This window comes from Carettochelys insculpta, chromosome 7 (genome assembly GCF_033958435.1).
Source record: "Carettochelys insculpta isolate YL-2023 chromosome 7, ASM3395843v1, whole genome shotgun sequence".
NCBI classification, from domain to species: domain Eukaryota; kingdom Metazoa; phylum Chordata; order Testudines; family Carettochelyidae; genus Carettochelys; species Carettochelys insculpta.
The window spans coordinates 16,174,035-16,189,935 of record NC_134143.1 but is presented as its reverse complement, the minus strand read 5'-3'; the positions used below and the strand labels follow the sequence as shown (position 1 = coordinate 16,189,935).

The 15,901-nt window shown below is 40.9% G+C and overlaps 1 protein-coding gene and 1 long non-coding RNA gene across 2 annotated transcripts in view; one reads left to right on the top strand and one right to left on the bottom strand.

Annotated features, from left to right (window-relative positions):
* ZCCHC24 (zinc finger CCHC-type containing 24) overlaps window positions 1-9,334 on the top strand; it is a 174,551-nt gene extending 165,217 nt beyond the window's left edge. The window contains exon 4 of the mRNA XM_075000066.1: window positions 1,439-9,334. Within this exon, the coding sequence (XP_074856167.1) occupies window positions 1,439-1,552 (114 nt within the window). The 3' untranslated portion in view covers window positions 1,553-9,334. The remainder of the gene's footprint in view (window positions 1-1,438) is intronic.
* LOC142016024 (uncharacterized) lies at window positions 8,529-10,205 on the bottom strand. The gene is made up of 2 exons (XR_012646272.1): window positions 10,091-10,205; window positions 8,529-9,661 (listed from the first exon to the last, which is right to left on the bottom strand). It is a non-coding gene; the product is annotated as an uncharacterized LOC142016024 (long non-coding RNA).
* Between the last annotated feature and the right edge of the window lie 5,696 nt (window positions 10,206-15,901).

The following is a 15,901-nucleotide window of genomic DNA, read 5'->3' as shown; positions in this document are numbered from 1 at the left end:
TACTCAGGACTATCTGTGAAAGGCAATAAGTGAAAATGCTCAACTCAACAGTCAGAAACAAGAATGAACACAGCAAGAAGGTTGAGATAACCTTTTTTGGGCAAAGTACAATATATGGGAGTTTGTTTTCTTTTATTCTTCTTTTAAACAGCAGTGAAATGTATCCCTTCAACTCTGGTTTGTTACTATTTGCACTAAAACTTTCTAATGGACTTTTTGTTTTGATGCTCTGTATTTTAAGAGGGTTGGCCTGGAATGAAGAGCAGACTTTGAAACCCATGATCTCACAGACTTGAAGCCAGAAGAGACCATCATGAGCATCTAGTCAGTTGCTATTAATTTAGAAATCTCCATAATTTAGACCATCAAATGCTCTTAATTTTTTATTGCTTCAGGGAAGATTGGAGTGCAGGCAGGTTGGGACCGGAACAGAGCAGTGAACAGAATTAAATGTCTAGTATGTATTTCTCCACTTCCCTCCCCAAGAACAATATTTTGAGATGGTTAGCAACAAGATACTATTCCTAAAACAGTGGAAAATCTTTGGCTTGTTCTCAAATTTCACTGTCATTCACTATCAAACCCCTGGAATGCTCACTGCCTTCTTTACTACAAGCCACTGAGTGAAACAGTGTGCTTTTTAAATGCCCTCTTAGAAAGCAGAGAAGTTGTACTGTTTTCATGAGTCCACTATAAACTGCACACGTCATTGTTTCATCTTCGTGTCTCCATCACCTTTGTATTATCAACTCTTCCTAACAAGCAGCTTTGCTTTGGTGTACAGCATGGGTGTTTTGTTTTAGAAATAAACCTGAGAGCTCTCTGGTGTCATGGAAATGTAAAGCACAAAATTTCCTTGATCTGAGGAATTTTCACTCCATTTTACCAATTCCCCTATCCCCATATCTTACTCTAGTGTTACTGCAAATATTTAACCATGGTACTAGTTGAACTGTTTTCTCCTCCCATCTGCTGTGTTTGGGAAATTCCAGCTCTCCAAATTTGGAAGTGTATGTCAGGCAAAGCTCCGCCACTGGTTTCATAACCGTGCATTAGCAAAATGGCTTGTTGGTATTAGCATCAAATCCTAATGGTGGTTCCTCTCCCTCCCCACCCCAGCATGCCAAGGCAATGAATGGGGCTGTTTTATAGCATGAGGTTAAGCATCAAATATTTTTAGAACTATAACTAGGATAAGGGTTTATATGACCTGGCGTGAACAGGAAGGACATGCATGTTGTCAAGCCGGTTCCCACCATTGCAGAAGCCAGGTGTTTGGCAACGTGTTTTGGCTTTTCAAGAAAGAAATATGACACCATTAACTGCCCTGGGAGGAAGCCTAAAAAATAACCTGAAAAATTGGGGTTTGTAGGCCTTGTAGAGCTCAATTGTCAGTGACATTTACGAGAGCATATGCTATTCCCTTTCCTCCCTGCAGAGACCCCTGGAAAAGCCAGATGGCCTGGACGTTTCTGATCAGAGCAAGGAGCACCCTCAGCATCTGTGTGAGAAGTGCAAAGTTTTGGGCTACTACTGCCGTCGTGTGCAATAAACCTTCAAGGGTAGCCTCTTCCGTCCCCTTCATCCTGCGAGAGCCTGTGGCAGCACATGGTCAACAGCAAGACAGAAGCCAAGACAAAAAAATTAAAAAAAAACCCCAAACTAAAAATGATTGCCAATTTTGCCTATCTTTAAACTAATAATATGCCTTACCATTAGTAGGATGTAACACTCTTCCTGTTTATATGTGCAAGATATATTTATAGGACTATGGTGTGTTTTATATATCTATCTATATATCTATCAAACAGTGTTACTGACTTTGTTCACAGTGAAACTACTCTTGTGGTTTCTGTTGATTGTTTACACAGTTCCTATATCACGGCCAGGTGAAATGAAGAGAAGTGCTGTTTGTTAGGCAAGGGATAACGTTCACTGGGTAGTAAACATTACAAATGGCTTTTGCAGGAGTTAGATACCAGCAAGGCCCCTAACTGGGAGTACTCACTAACCCCGCGAACATAATTCCTGTTACATGCCAAGACAAAGGAAGATTCAAGAAGCCACAGCATTAAAGAAGGGGAACAATTCTGGTTCCCTTGCTTTGGAAGAGTTGCTAGTTCTGTGCTGCTGCTTTCTTGGACTTCCATTACATAATGTAATTTGGGTAGGGCACAGGTGGACTCGGTGAGGGTGAAACAAAGTGTACAATTGTTTGAGGGAGTGTTTGTGTATGTAAATGGAGAATTACAACTGGACAAATTGTCAGTAAGGATTCCAGCATCTTTTGGGAGAGAATAGTGTTTGCTTTCTTCAGGCTGTGATTGACGGATATTCTTCTCTTGTCATCTAATTTCATTTAAATGGGCCCTTTCGGTGTATTTTCTATTCATTAGGTCACAAGCACACTAAATTTACTGTGAATAATGGGGAAGAAGAATGCTTAAATTTGTCCCCAAGCTCTAATTGAGAGAGTAGCCAGACTTAATATTTATACTACTTTGAAAGCCACTTTCTGGAAATATTTTTATGTCCTGTTTTCTACTGTGCAAATTTGTTATTAATATGAAAGTATATACATATGTAGCCACAGGGGTTAAATGGAGCATGAAGAAGGTAATCGTCCCTCTTCTCTTTCTTTCTAAAACAGCTATATAGGTTAGGGGAAATGTCGTAATTGTATGTGGTTGTCCTATTTCATGTAGAAGGAACTTGGGGCCGGAGGATCCTGTTAGAAAGAAACTGTTATCAGATATTTGAGGAAATCATGAGATGAAAGTACCTTAAGAGAGTATCCTGGTTTTACGTGTATTTTTAAGAGTAGATTTGCAAAAGGACAAAAATCCATAAAACACGTATGTTTCAGAGGACTTCAAAAACCTGACCTTTTCATTTTCATGTAGAGATGGATGTGTGTGTTACTGCTTTGTAGCAGAGATGTTTAAAATTCTAAACACACATAGCAAGTTAAAACTCTTTCCAAGTTAAGTTTGATAGCTCTAATCCAGCGTTATGTCATGCGAAGGGAGGCTGAGCAACTGTGTCACCCATACAAGCTGTGAGACCCTTGGAAAGCAATTTAAAACATGTGGCAAGCATTCCCATGTGAAATGTGCAGCTCTTCCCAAAGCTGATCCCAAGTGAAACTTTTGCCATTTCTGTGCTTGTCTGTGAACTGGCCAAAATGTTGATAGGACACCACACACATCACCCTCTCAGTCTTCACAGATTACAGTGGTCTTTTAATTAAAGTAGTGTACTGGGAGACAGGACACACAGATTTTGTCCTGAGTTCTGCCAGTGGGCTACTGTTTGACATTGGGCAATGCGTCTCTGTGCCTCAGTTTCCCCATCTGCAAAATGGGGATAATAATATTTAACATGCCTACCTCACATGGGCGTTGTGAGGTTGATTTAATGTCTAAAGGTATTTTGACATTTTTGGATGACAACTGCTATTTACAAAGTAATATTAAGTAAGTTAAATATTTTAATACTGATTTTGCTCAGCTAGCAGTACCATAACTTAGAAGAAAAATATGACTGTGATTTAACACTAATCACAGACTTTTAGGTATCATATGGAAATTCATTCTTTGCTAGTAGCTGAAAAATATAGGGACTGATTTTCTAAACAAAGCATGTTAATTGGCCCATGAAATAAGAAAATTTGTGCACACCAGGTTAGAGGTGGTTTTTGAAAACTTGGCCTCAGTGTTGATTTTGATGTATTGTTTGATGTGTGAGTAATGTAAAGGGAAAGATTGCAAGAAGGCCACACCAATACACTGGCTATATTTTTTCCTTTGAGCACTTAATGTTATATTAGCAGCAATTTCTTTGTCACTTAAACTCCAGCACCAGAAAAAAACTAACAGTACCCTGCAAAAGCTAAGAGAAAAGCTGTTTTCTCCATAAAGCTAAGAATGTAGCTACCAGCCTGCCCCTCCATTTCAAATTTCTGGCAACCACTAAAAGGAAATGTTGTTCGTGAATATCAGTGCTGTAAAATATAGATCTATATGTAGCCGTTATCACAGGCTGTAATTAAACAACTGCAGGATCTTAACATAGATCAGTTGAAGGACATTAAACCAAATTGTTGCCTTTTTCACATTAGTACCATTTTAAATGTTATTTGTCCACATTCAGTATTTCATTCTGATGCTTCTAGTTTATAGATTTCTAGGGAGTGCTTTAAACTAAGGTTCCCAAATATTCAGCTAATGTGGCTTTAATGCAATTCTCTTTTGCATAGGTGTAGACTAACTATTTTTACAGCATACTTACTGTGAGGTTAAACACTCCTGTTAAAATAGTATCCTACATGTTAGAAATGTGAACACATTAACTGAAGACATAAATCAACTTCATTTGGGTTTTGGTACAACTCCAGGTGAAGTCAATGGAAAGACTTCCATTGTCTCTCCTTGGCTTTGGAGTATTCTGTCTCCACCCCACCACATTTTAATTAGACTTGAATGTTCTTGAAAGGAAAGACTGAGTATTGCAAGAACCAGGTAAGGACTATACAGACTTCCCTGCACATCTCTGTCAGTGAATCCCTTTCATGACCAATAGCATGCCCTCTCTTAGGCTCAGTCCACACTAGGAAAATTAGTCAATTTCAGATTCGCAATTCTAGCTGTGGCAACTGCATAGCTAAAATTGACTTATCTGAAATCAACTTACCAGTCTGTCCTCACTGAGGAAGGTTGACGGGAGAGTACGAGCAGTAGAGGGGTCAGCTGCTGAGCCCTGATAAGTCCATTTTGTGTGTGCCTACCAGAAGTGAGAAATCAAACCTGGAAGATTGACTCTGAGTGAATCGATCGTCCAGGTAATGTGGATGTGGCCTCAGTGTAGTCTTTCGCCTGTGATGATGAAGCAGTTAACACTTAATCTTGCACAACGTACCCCCAATGAAGTGTAGGAAGAAACCCACCATATCTAGCGTTACTGGTGACCTAGTAGTATGTCTTTAATTAATACTTTGTAAGCACGTTTGAAATAACCAACCGGAGAATGAAACCCTTCTCTCCACTTATCCAGGAAAAGAAGTGCCCAAATGCAAGTAGCCAGGGAACTGACACTGTAGCGAAGCAGGAAGCACCATTCCCTGGCCTGCTCCCCTCTTCAGAGAGTCCACAAAGCACTCTCCATGGTGGGGGTGTAACAGGTATATAAGCCAGGAAGAGGGGGCAGAAAGGGAGGCAGTGCAGTATCATGTGCCCCTCTGAGCCTCACATGAGCAGCCATTTGTTTAGGCAGAATTTATTCTGCCCGTGCTTTCCATCTGCATTAACGAAGCAATGGGGCTGCAATCCACCAGCTGTGGAGTAACAGTGAATAGCATGAAATGCCCAAGAGCCAGAGACAGTCAGCTCACAATGCTTACTGTTCCTACATCCCCAGGGATGAAATCTGGCAGTCCCTCTCGGGGTTTTTTCAATATGCAGACTGTACTCTGTGCGTTGTCAACAACCCCTCATCCCAAAGGATAGATCTGCAGGAAAGTCCACGTGGCTGAACACACAGTTTCAAGTGTACTCCCACCCTCTCCCAGTGTGTTTATCTGTAGGAATGGAATATTGAGCACTTGGCATTTATTGTTCTTGGTAAATACCCTTATTGTGTATGGATTTATAGGTCAGTATTGGGACATATTGCGCTGTTAACTATAGCAGTTCATAGCTGTTAGTCTTCAGTTTTTTTATATAAAAAATAATTTTGACCAATAGAAGATGATTTTTGCTCAGTCTTTTTGGAAAAATTCATCCCATTTTTGACCAGCTATCAGACTGGCTAAATGTGTCCAAAATTGAGAATTTTCATCAAAAGTTCAGATTTTGACCCAGAAAAATATGTGAGAATTTTTCCCTCAAATTATTGTGAGAAATTTCTACACTTTTTTCTTTGATCAGCTCTATTTTTTTAACTCATGAGCTGGTAGTCCCTAAATGGATTTTAGCCATTTAATTGAAAATCAAAAGTCAGTCTTGGGGTATGTCTTATTTTGAAACAATTTATTCAGGAATAGCTATTCCGAAATAGCGTATTTCAAAATAATGCTGCTACACACATAGATCCTATTTCAAAATAGAGCCATTAGACTCACTGGCTACATCAATACTACATTCCCCTTTCAAAAGGAGAATGCAAATGAGGCAAATCGGATATGCAGTTGAAGCACCGAGTTACATATCTCATACTTCATTTGCATATTCACACTTTTGAAAGAGAGTCGTTCAAAAAAAACAGCAGGAAGACGTGTGCTTTCAAAAATGGGGTTTTAAATTTCAAAAGAACCCATTCTACACTGCCATTTTTCTTTCAAATGGCTCTCTTTTGAAAATATGAAGGTGCAAATGAGCATGAAATATGTAAATTGATGCTTCATTTGCATTTCCAATTGGCCTCATTTGCATTCCCCTTTCGAAAGGGGACTGTAGTGTAGACTCAGCCACTATGTCTTATTTCAAAATAGGCTCTATTCCCTGACTTAACAGCACCTTTTTCAAAATAGCTATTTCTAAATAGGCACTAGGGGCTTCATCAATTCTGTTGCTAGAGGCACACATGAAAGCAGGGTTTGACCCTATGATTGGGAAACTGAATTATAAACATTAGATTTTTATCTACCTGTGAACTGAACTGTATACCGCACCTTATTCCTTGTTTCCTCTGGACACTTTTGGCATTCATTTCCCCATGTAAATCATAATGCTTCCTTCTTTCGGTCAATCAGAACCTGCCTGTATGACCAATCTTCTGGCTTACTACCACTCAAAAAAAAATTTTTTTTTATGTGAAATGAATGTGTAGAGCAGGTCCCCGGTTGGTGTTAATGACTATGGCTCCACTGAAGTTGACAGTGCTTCATCAGTTTGTAACAAGTTGAGGCTATCCCCCAACTCCTCCAAATCTTGGCCCCCCCATGTTAAATCTTGGCCCCATGTTACTCAATTTCTATTGCTACTTCCCACAGCATAATATTCCTTTTCATGATACAGGAGCAAAATTCAAGGCCTTGATGTCTCAAAATTGCTTTTTTATTGCAAATAAATACACAAAAGATAAATGTTATTTCTACAGCTAAATGTATTTTAATGTTCCCCATTATATGGGACCTAGTCCGTACACTATCATGTGAAGTTATATATATCTGGGGAAGCCATTTCTAGAAGGATGCTCTAGATGCTACCTTTTGTACACCATGGAATATAGAGTAGAAATTAATTTCAGACTCTTGAAGTTACACCCATTATTCCAAAAATGAATCTACTTCAAACCATAGACAAAAATGAAGGCCATTTGAAACTAAGACCATTAGACTAAATCGATTAATTCTCTATGGCTTGCAGTTACACCATTTGTGTATGGGTATTACATATGCTAAATTCTAGTCAGGGAAGAGCATCCACATACAAGCATTGTTAACACAAAGTGATTCAACATGTGTTTCTCACTTGATTTTTGCCAACATAATTAGAAGTTTGAGGGGATTTAGCCCTTCAGCATGTCATTCTTTAAAACATCACTCCATTCATGATAGGATATCAGTCTTATGAGTTTTACGTCCACAAAAACCACTGCTGTCCATAAATGTTGCTATATCACTTAAGTGCTCCGAAGGCTGATCAAGATTTTAGAGCTCCAGATGATGGTTTGCATTTTTAGGATGAATTTCAAAGGGACAATCGTGTGCAGTTACTAGATATAGTTGATTGATATTAATGTTTACCCCCTGTATGAAGTATTTTACAGTTTTACTTGCAGATGTGTATTTATCTTGAGTTATACTTGACGGAGTTCATTTCAGTTTTTGTTTTAATACTATGTGTGTATTTTGGAAACCTTTTTAGATGTTAAAATATTTGAATGGTTACAAATATTTCTTGTAATACTGAATTATCTTATCTGGAAACTCTTTTCAGTAACTTTTTTGTATATATTTGAGGGCCTTTTAAAAAAGAAAAATAGTATTTTTTTTAAAAAAAGTGTTTTCACAACTTGGAAGCTTTCAAAAGGGCCTTGCTCTCAACTAGAATACTAACCAAGGTAAAAGTTTTCTTAAGTATTTTGCAAAACTAAGGGTATATCCTCAAGAAAATATTTATGGAAGTAATTTACATTTTTGGTTTTTTTACAATGCTTTTGTTTGTATAAAGTATGCAACTGAACTACATTAAGAAGGAAATATTGTCTACATAGAATATTATATGAAAGTTGGTACATAATTCTGACAAAACCCTTGCAATTCTTTAAGCCATATTGTTTTTGTTTTCCTAGGATGAAAATATCAGTATTAAGTAACCAATGTCTTATTCAAGTGCATAGACTTCTTTTGTTGTGCTTATCCTGTTTATTTATATGTGTATTTTGGGGAAATATTGCCTCTTTAGGAAAAAGCTATAACTAGATGTATTCGTAAGGATCAGATCATATTATACTATCACTTTATGACCTAGTGAGTGACACAGTAAATGCTGAAATCACAGTAACGATTCAGCTTTCAGAAATTCTGGAACACAAATATTCAATTTTTGTATTGTTGGGATTTTGTTTCATGATGCAAGGGTGGGTGTGTACGAAGGTCTGGGTGGGGAGGGGCATCATTTGACAAACTCACATTCATGACAGTTTGCAGACAATAAACTGTGAGAGCTGCTATGCAATACAGGCTAAAGCAATATTGTCAATCAAAGGACACAATGGAAAAGGATCAAGGTAAACTGTTGTAGGGATTTGTGTCTATTTTAATTAGAATTCATAGTGTGATAGAATATGCATGTGCACGTATTTGAAGCCTTTTTACACTTTACAATTCATGTAGCTTGATTATGTAATGGATTTTGTTTTTAAACTTAAATGGAAGGTTTGCCTAACCCTGTACTGGACTTTTGTTCCCTTTAAAAGTTTATTTAGCACAGCAATCACTACATTGTATAATAGCGCTAAAACTGTATCTTATGAATTTCTGCAGCTTTAAAAATTAGCTAATTTTCGTTTTTTTTAACCAGCTGTACCCACTGATCTTTCCAGTTTTAGTTGCCAATTTGTATGATTATCTTTCCTTTCATTGTTAATAAACTTGTACAGCTTAAAAACAAAAACCTATGGACGCAGGACTCAGAGGGACCAGTCCTATCTCAGCAACCAAGACAACAACTCAGTTGACCAGTGACTGTGTTGCTGAAAAGACTGTGAAAGCCTCTGTTATGGATTGTCCATAAAATGGCATTCCGACATGTGCCTTATTAGCTGGATAGGAAACAGCTTTCCTCTAGTGTCATAGCAGTTTAATGCTGTATTAAAATAGTGCAACAACGCATTGAAAGAGTTGTGTGCTTTTGTTGAGAGTCGTTCGTTTCTGGGTTTTAACATAACCACTCTTAGTTTCTTGGTAATAATTCACAGACTGGGTGGCATGAGCTTGTGCCAGCAGTCCAGACCTTTGAAAGAGCAGGATCCTGACACCAGTTCAGTTCTTTAGCTGCCTTCTAGTTTGGGCACACTGCAATTTCATGGGTCTTCTCTCTTGATGACAGAGTTATGGCAGCCCATCCAATGCTCCTGTGCTGTATCGCTGGTGTCATTGACCGTAGTGCTTTTCTTAAAAGCCCTCAGACTCATGTTCTTGCCCAATAACCTGCAGGTTCTTTAAAAAAGGAAAAGGGTATGTATGTGGTGAGTTATATGGGCTGGTGGTGTTGGGGCTCCACCAATCTCAGGGTCCTGGAAGCTCAGCTCCACCAATGTTGGGTCAGATCACTGCCTTGGCACCTCCTGCTAACCCCTACATAACCTCCCCTGGGCTGCGTGCCCCTAGAGACATGACGTGCACACTGCCCTTCCTCATACTCACCCTAGAGCCTGCACCCTGACCCTCTGCCCAAGCCCTAAGGCCCTCCTACACCCCAAAGTCCTCATATTCACCCTAGAGCTTGCACCCCAGCCATGAGCCCCTCCCCACACTCCACAGCCTCATCCCCCTAGTAAGTAGCTTTTGGTGAATATAAACCAATTTATTTTGGCCCGGCACATTAACAATTTCATGTATGAGACTCACAATTGACACCCTACCCACCGCCGTTTTACTTGTTGAAAATGAACACAGCTATCCTCCCACCGTCCGATTTTTTGAGGCAAAGATAAACAAATGCTTTCATGCATAGCACAGCCTTGTTAGAAAGGACAGGCCCTAGAAAACATAATTAAAATGAAATTTTCCATCAAAATGTCATAAAATCTAGTTGTTGTTGGGGATGTAATGGGGTTGGGGATGTAATGGGGAAACCTACCCCAACCAGTACTGCTGAGTTGTTCCTTTAATGAGATGAAATGGAAGTTTCAGCAATCAGATTCCTAGCTGTAGGAACCGCCTTGAGTTGCCACTCTAAGGCAAGGCTTTTCTGTAAGAATAAAAAAAAGGATTGGCCATCTTATGTGTTTGAACACAATCCAGTAATGTAACAAACTCAAAGTGGCTGATGAGCTGACCGTAGGAAGAGCCATGATCTTGGCCATTCTCTGTAGACACCCTTTCTGCTGAGAAACAATGCAATCATTGAATCGTAGAACACTAGAACTGGAAGGGCCTGCAAGAGGTCATCGAGTACAGTTCCCTGCTCTCTTTGCAGGACCAAACACAATCTAGATCATCCCCGCTAGGGCCGTGTCTACACGAGCCCCAAACTTCGAAATGGCCACTCAAATGGCCATTCCAAAGTTTACTAATGAAGCGCTGAAATGCATATTCAGCGCTTCATTAGCATGCGGGCAGCCGCGGCACTTCAAAATTGACACGGCTTACAGCCGCGCCTCGTCCCAATGGGGCTCCTTTTCGAAAGGACCCCGCCTACTTCGACGTCATGAGCTGATGGGAATAAGGGGACTTCAAAGTAGGCAGGGTCCTTTTGAAAAGGAGCCCCGTCGGGATGAGACGCGCGGCGGCGAGGCGCATCAATTTTGAAGTGCCGCGGCCGCCCGCATGCTAATGAAGCGCTGAATATGCATTTCAGCGCTTCCTTAGTAAACTTTGAAATGGCCATTTGCATGGCCATTTTGAAGTTTGGGGCTCGTGTAGATGTAGCCTAGGTGTCTATCTAACCTGCTCTTAAATATCACTAACGATGGAGAGTCCACAACCTCCCTTGGTAACTTTTTCCAGTGTTTAACCATCCTGGAAGTTAGGAAGTTTTTCCTAATGTCTAATCTAACCTTCTTTTCTGCAGGTTAAGCCCATTGGTCCTTGCCCTATCCTCAGAGGCCAAGGAGAACAATTTTTCTCCCTCCTTATAACTCTATGGACTTAATATGATGGGGATTGCCTTCAGAGTTTCATCCAGATTTTAACTTCTTAACTTTTTGTGGCTTCTGTAAGAATGGGTGAGCTGAAATTGACTATAAAAAAAAATCCCAGGAATCAAAAAAAACCAGAGACAAGACTTTTTAGAGGTTTTCAAACATTTGGCTTGCACCATGCGCCAACAATTTTTCATTTTACCTCTGTCCTTTCTGCTTCCAGCTGAGATGAAAAACCAAAATGCCAATATATCACACAGAACTGTTCCCTACTGTTATTTCTGGCCTGCCCTAAGGTGGCAAGCATCAGCATCCAATATTAACCATAGTTTTCCAATCCCGGTTTGAAAACTTTACTGGCAAAATCCAGATGTAACATAAGCAAGTGCAACACACGTGACGTCAGAGGAGTTGGACATAGTTTATGCCCTGGCCTAGTGCTGTTGGAAGAGTATGGGAGTACACTTCTGAACTTCGGCATATTAGTTTGAATCAAAACCTTGAAATAAAACAGCTTAGTGGTGTCTGACCACTAGCTGGGCTGGCTTCTTGTAAAGTACAAACAAAATGTGCCTCTGGCAAAGTGTGGAAAATGGCTTATATTTGACCTTCCTATCTGGGGGCAAAGCTTCCAAAGCACCACGCAATTTATGATCACAAAAGCCTTGGATTAGCAGTCAGCACTAGCTACACGGTCTTGCGAGTTTTTTTATCTTCCTTAACATTCTCTATTGCCAGCTTACTGCATCTGACTCTTCTGGCTTTGTCCATGTAGCTTTTCTGGAAATACCATCACTGGACCTAACCAGGTTATTCACAGAATCACGGGCACGTTCTCATGTTCCTCAGCTAATATTATATATGCCATCATGTGCCAACAATGCCCAGATGCTTGTATATTGGACAGACTTCAAACTCCCTTAGACAAAGAGTTAATGGGCACAGAACAGACATAAAAACACTCCAGATCCACAAACCAGTTAGTCAACATTTTAATGGAGTGGGCTATTCTGTTAATGACTTAAGAGGTTGCATGTTACTGAAGAAAAATTTTCACTCCACTCTGGAAAGGGAGACAGCCAAGCTGTCTTTTATATTCAAATTCGGCACATTAACACATGGTTTGAACTGGGATGGGAATTTTCTGAGTCACTATAGGGGCTCATTTGCATACTTGGCTTGATCTAATTCTTGACCTTCTCTCTCCCGCCCCGGGCTTCTACCCCTCTACTCTCTGATTTGCTCACCTTGATCATTTTTTTCTGATTTGTCCTCCTTGCTTTCTGTTTTTGGCTCTCTGTGCCTTAAATATTGAGTCTGTTCTGGTCTGGCTATGGTCTGGAGAAGTGGGTCTGTCCCACAAAAGCTCACCTAATAAACTATTTTGTTAGTCTTTAAGGTGCTACTTGACTGCTTTTTTGTTTTGACTCCTCCAGGTATTGGAAACAATCACCTTCACTAGCATGTCCACAGGAGTGTGTTTAATTTGCCTGTTTGTCCTATGCTGCTTTTATTTAGTGGGCTAGAACTGGGGTCAGCAGCCTTTCCTTGACAACGTGCTGAAATTTCACCTTTTGACCTCTGTGTTCCGTCCCGGTGCCGGTGCTACATTTTAACGTCACTAATAATCCTACTTACAACAGCGTCAAAAATAAATAAATTCAGCTGTAGCTATATTACTGTTCGGGGGTGCTTGGTAGCAGTAGCTGTTTTTCAGTTAATGCACAGGTGGCCTGGTTGAAAGCAAGCTCAAGGCTGAATGGGGGAAGAAGCGTGAGGCTGAGCTCTTGTCTCGCATGCCAATGAAAAAATCGACTCGTGCCACTCTTGGCACCCGTGCCAGAGGTTACTGACCCTCTGGGCTAGCACTTTACTCTGTGAAGTAAAAACAAACGCAACTGATATTTTTCATACTTCTTTTGTACCCCATTTATTCATATGTACAAAACACACAAAAAATAACCCAGCGCCTCAAACCTAACTGCTTAAGGAAAAAGTGGGGTGAGCCGCTGTTGCACTTACAGACTATTATGCAAAAGCTTTCATTTTTGGAAGTAATTATGAGCAACATAAAGCAATCTTGGTCAGCTCTAGAGTTTTCATCACAGGAAATATGAAAATGTAAGAGTTTTTTAAAAGGACATTTTAGTGTAAATACTTTTTAAAATGAACAGAGTCAATCTGCATCGAAACTCCCATGTGCATTTTCTCCCCCATAAATGCAAAATTGCATAGGCAATGTTTTGCACATGTTGTGGGGCTGGGATTACATGCGCTTTGTTTAAGTGCAGCCTTTTTGCACAGATTTAACTACAGCTGTAGTTAACCAACCTAGTTGAGTCTGTGAAACAAATGCAAAGGCAGTAATACCAAAAGAAAAATGTTAGATGCCCCTTACTTTCAAGAGAGCGCCATGCAGACCCCTTTAATTAAGCCATGCTCTTCCTCTACAGATGTAATTAAATCAGTGTAAAAACATGCTTTTACACTTGCAACAGCTTTACAGATGAGGAAACTGAGGAATAGTGTTAGAGGAGTCTCACAGGGGCCATTTACAGGTTGAACTGCTCTAATCCAGCACCCTTGTAACCTGATTGGTGCCAAACAAGGGAATCAATAATAATAATAATCTAGATCAATAATGGCTAGCAGCATTACCAACACTTCCACTACTTACAGAGCTCTTAGAATACATTTAGGGACAGATTACAGCTAAATAACAGCACAAAACATAGAGAGCCAGGACTGGCGGCTGGAAACAAGCTCTATGGAACCACGGGAAACTTGGCCACACCCATGATAAGTGACTGTCTGGCTAATTAAAGTCATACTGGATTATGGCAGTCGCCAGATGAGATTGTGCCAGACTAGAGAAGTTCAACCTGCGCATCCCAATAAAGAAAAACTATACCACCAAGTCTTGGAGGCCAGGTTGGCTGACAGGCTCCCAGAGTTCTGGCTGTGAAATTAAAACCAGTGATGCAGATTTTTGGACACAGGCTGGAGCCTGGGCTCTGAGCCACCCCCACCTTGCCAGATGCTGGAGCCCCATGCCACATATTCACACTATAATTTTCTTCCCCACAGCACAAGTCCATGTCATTGTGGGCCAGTCACAAGTCTTCTATTGCAGCGTAGACATCCTCTCAAGTGCTTGACTCCCATTGATTACAAACTTTTCTGTTAGTCTGTAAGGTGCCACAGGACCCTTCGTTGCTGTTATTGATTACAATGGAAATTAATAGTCACAGAGAGGTAGTTGTGTTAGTCTGTATCTTCACAAAAACAAATAAGCAATCCGGTAGCACTTCAACGACTTAACAAAATCATGTATTAGGTATTGAGCAGGGGTCCCCACGGCTGCTGGCTGGGCTCTATACCCCAGCTGGCTTCCTCCCTGTCTCCGGCAGGAGTCCCCATGGCTATGGAGCTGCTGATGGGGCTTCATGTCATAGCCTGCTGCTGACTCCCTGCGCTGGGGCTCCTGACTGGGGCTGGGCTCCCCGCAATGGGGCTCACCAACCCCAGCTGTGAGCCCAGTGGTGTGGCTCCCTCAGCTGGCTCCCTGCCCTGAGGCTGCCCCAGGGATCCCCAGAACAGGCTGCCAGCAGGGCGCCTAGCCACTACCTGGCCTTTTCTGCACCTTGCACAGCTGGAGCGCTCTGGCCCAGGTACGCTGTGATCCAGCAACGGCCACTGTCCTGCCAGACGAAGGATGTGTCCAGACGAGAGAATTTTAATCGATATTTCTAATTGCTCAGGTTTAACTGCCCTCACCTGTCCCCTTCATTGGCCAGGAGGCACAGTAGTGGCATGGGGGGGGGGGGCGGAAGGAGGGGGCGGCGCAAGTTAACCCTCCTTCCTTGGCTGTACAGCGTGAGGCCATGCCGCCTTACTCTGGACCTGGTTAACGCCAGGTTTTTAGAGGGAGGAAGAGGAGGCGGGGTCTCTCACTCACACACATTTAGTGCTGTTCAATAAAGTTGTGGCCTGAAACTTGACATTCACTCACACTTGCCAGCAACATCCTGATCAACTGCACTTAACCCTGCTATTAAGCTGTAAATGGGCCTTTGATCTGCAGTAACTGTGGTAATGGATTCCGTCTCCCCCCACACCACTGCCTCTTTTGTATAGGCCAAAAAAAAAAAGTACAGTAAGGCTACCTCTACACTTGCATTCTGCTTTCAAAAGAGGCCTGCAAATGAGGGGAAATAAAAATGTAAATAATGTGATTTGCATATTCATGCTTCATTTGCATAATATATTTTTGGAAGAGCTTCTTTCGGGGAAAAAAGCAATGCAGACAGGGCTCTTTCGAAAATAAAGGCTGTTTTCAAATGAACGCTTCTTCCTGAAATAGAATACGAAGATGAGTTCTTTAGCAGATGAGATTTATTTTCGAATGCCCCCCCTCCACCTAGCTACACTGTTTGTTTTTCTTTTGAAAGGCTATTTTCTGAAACTAGAATATGCAAATGAAGTATGTGATATGTAAATCGGTGCCTCATTTGCATTTTTGATTTCCCTCATTTGCATTCCTCTTTTGAAGAAGAGGAATGCAAGTGTAGACATAGCCTGTGTGTAAAAACAG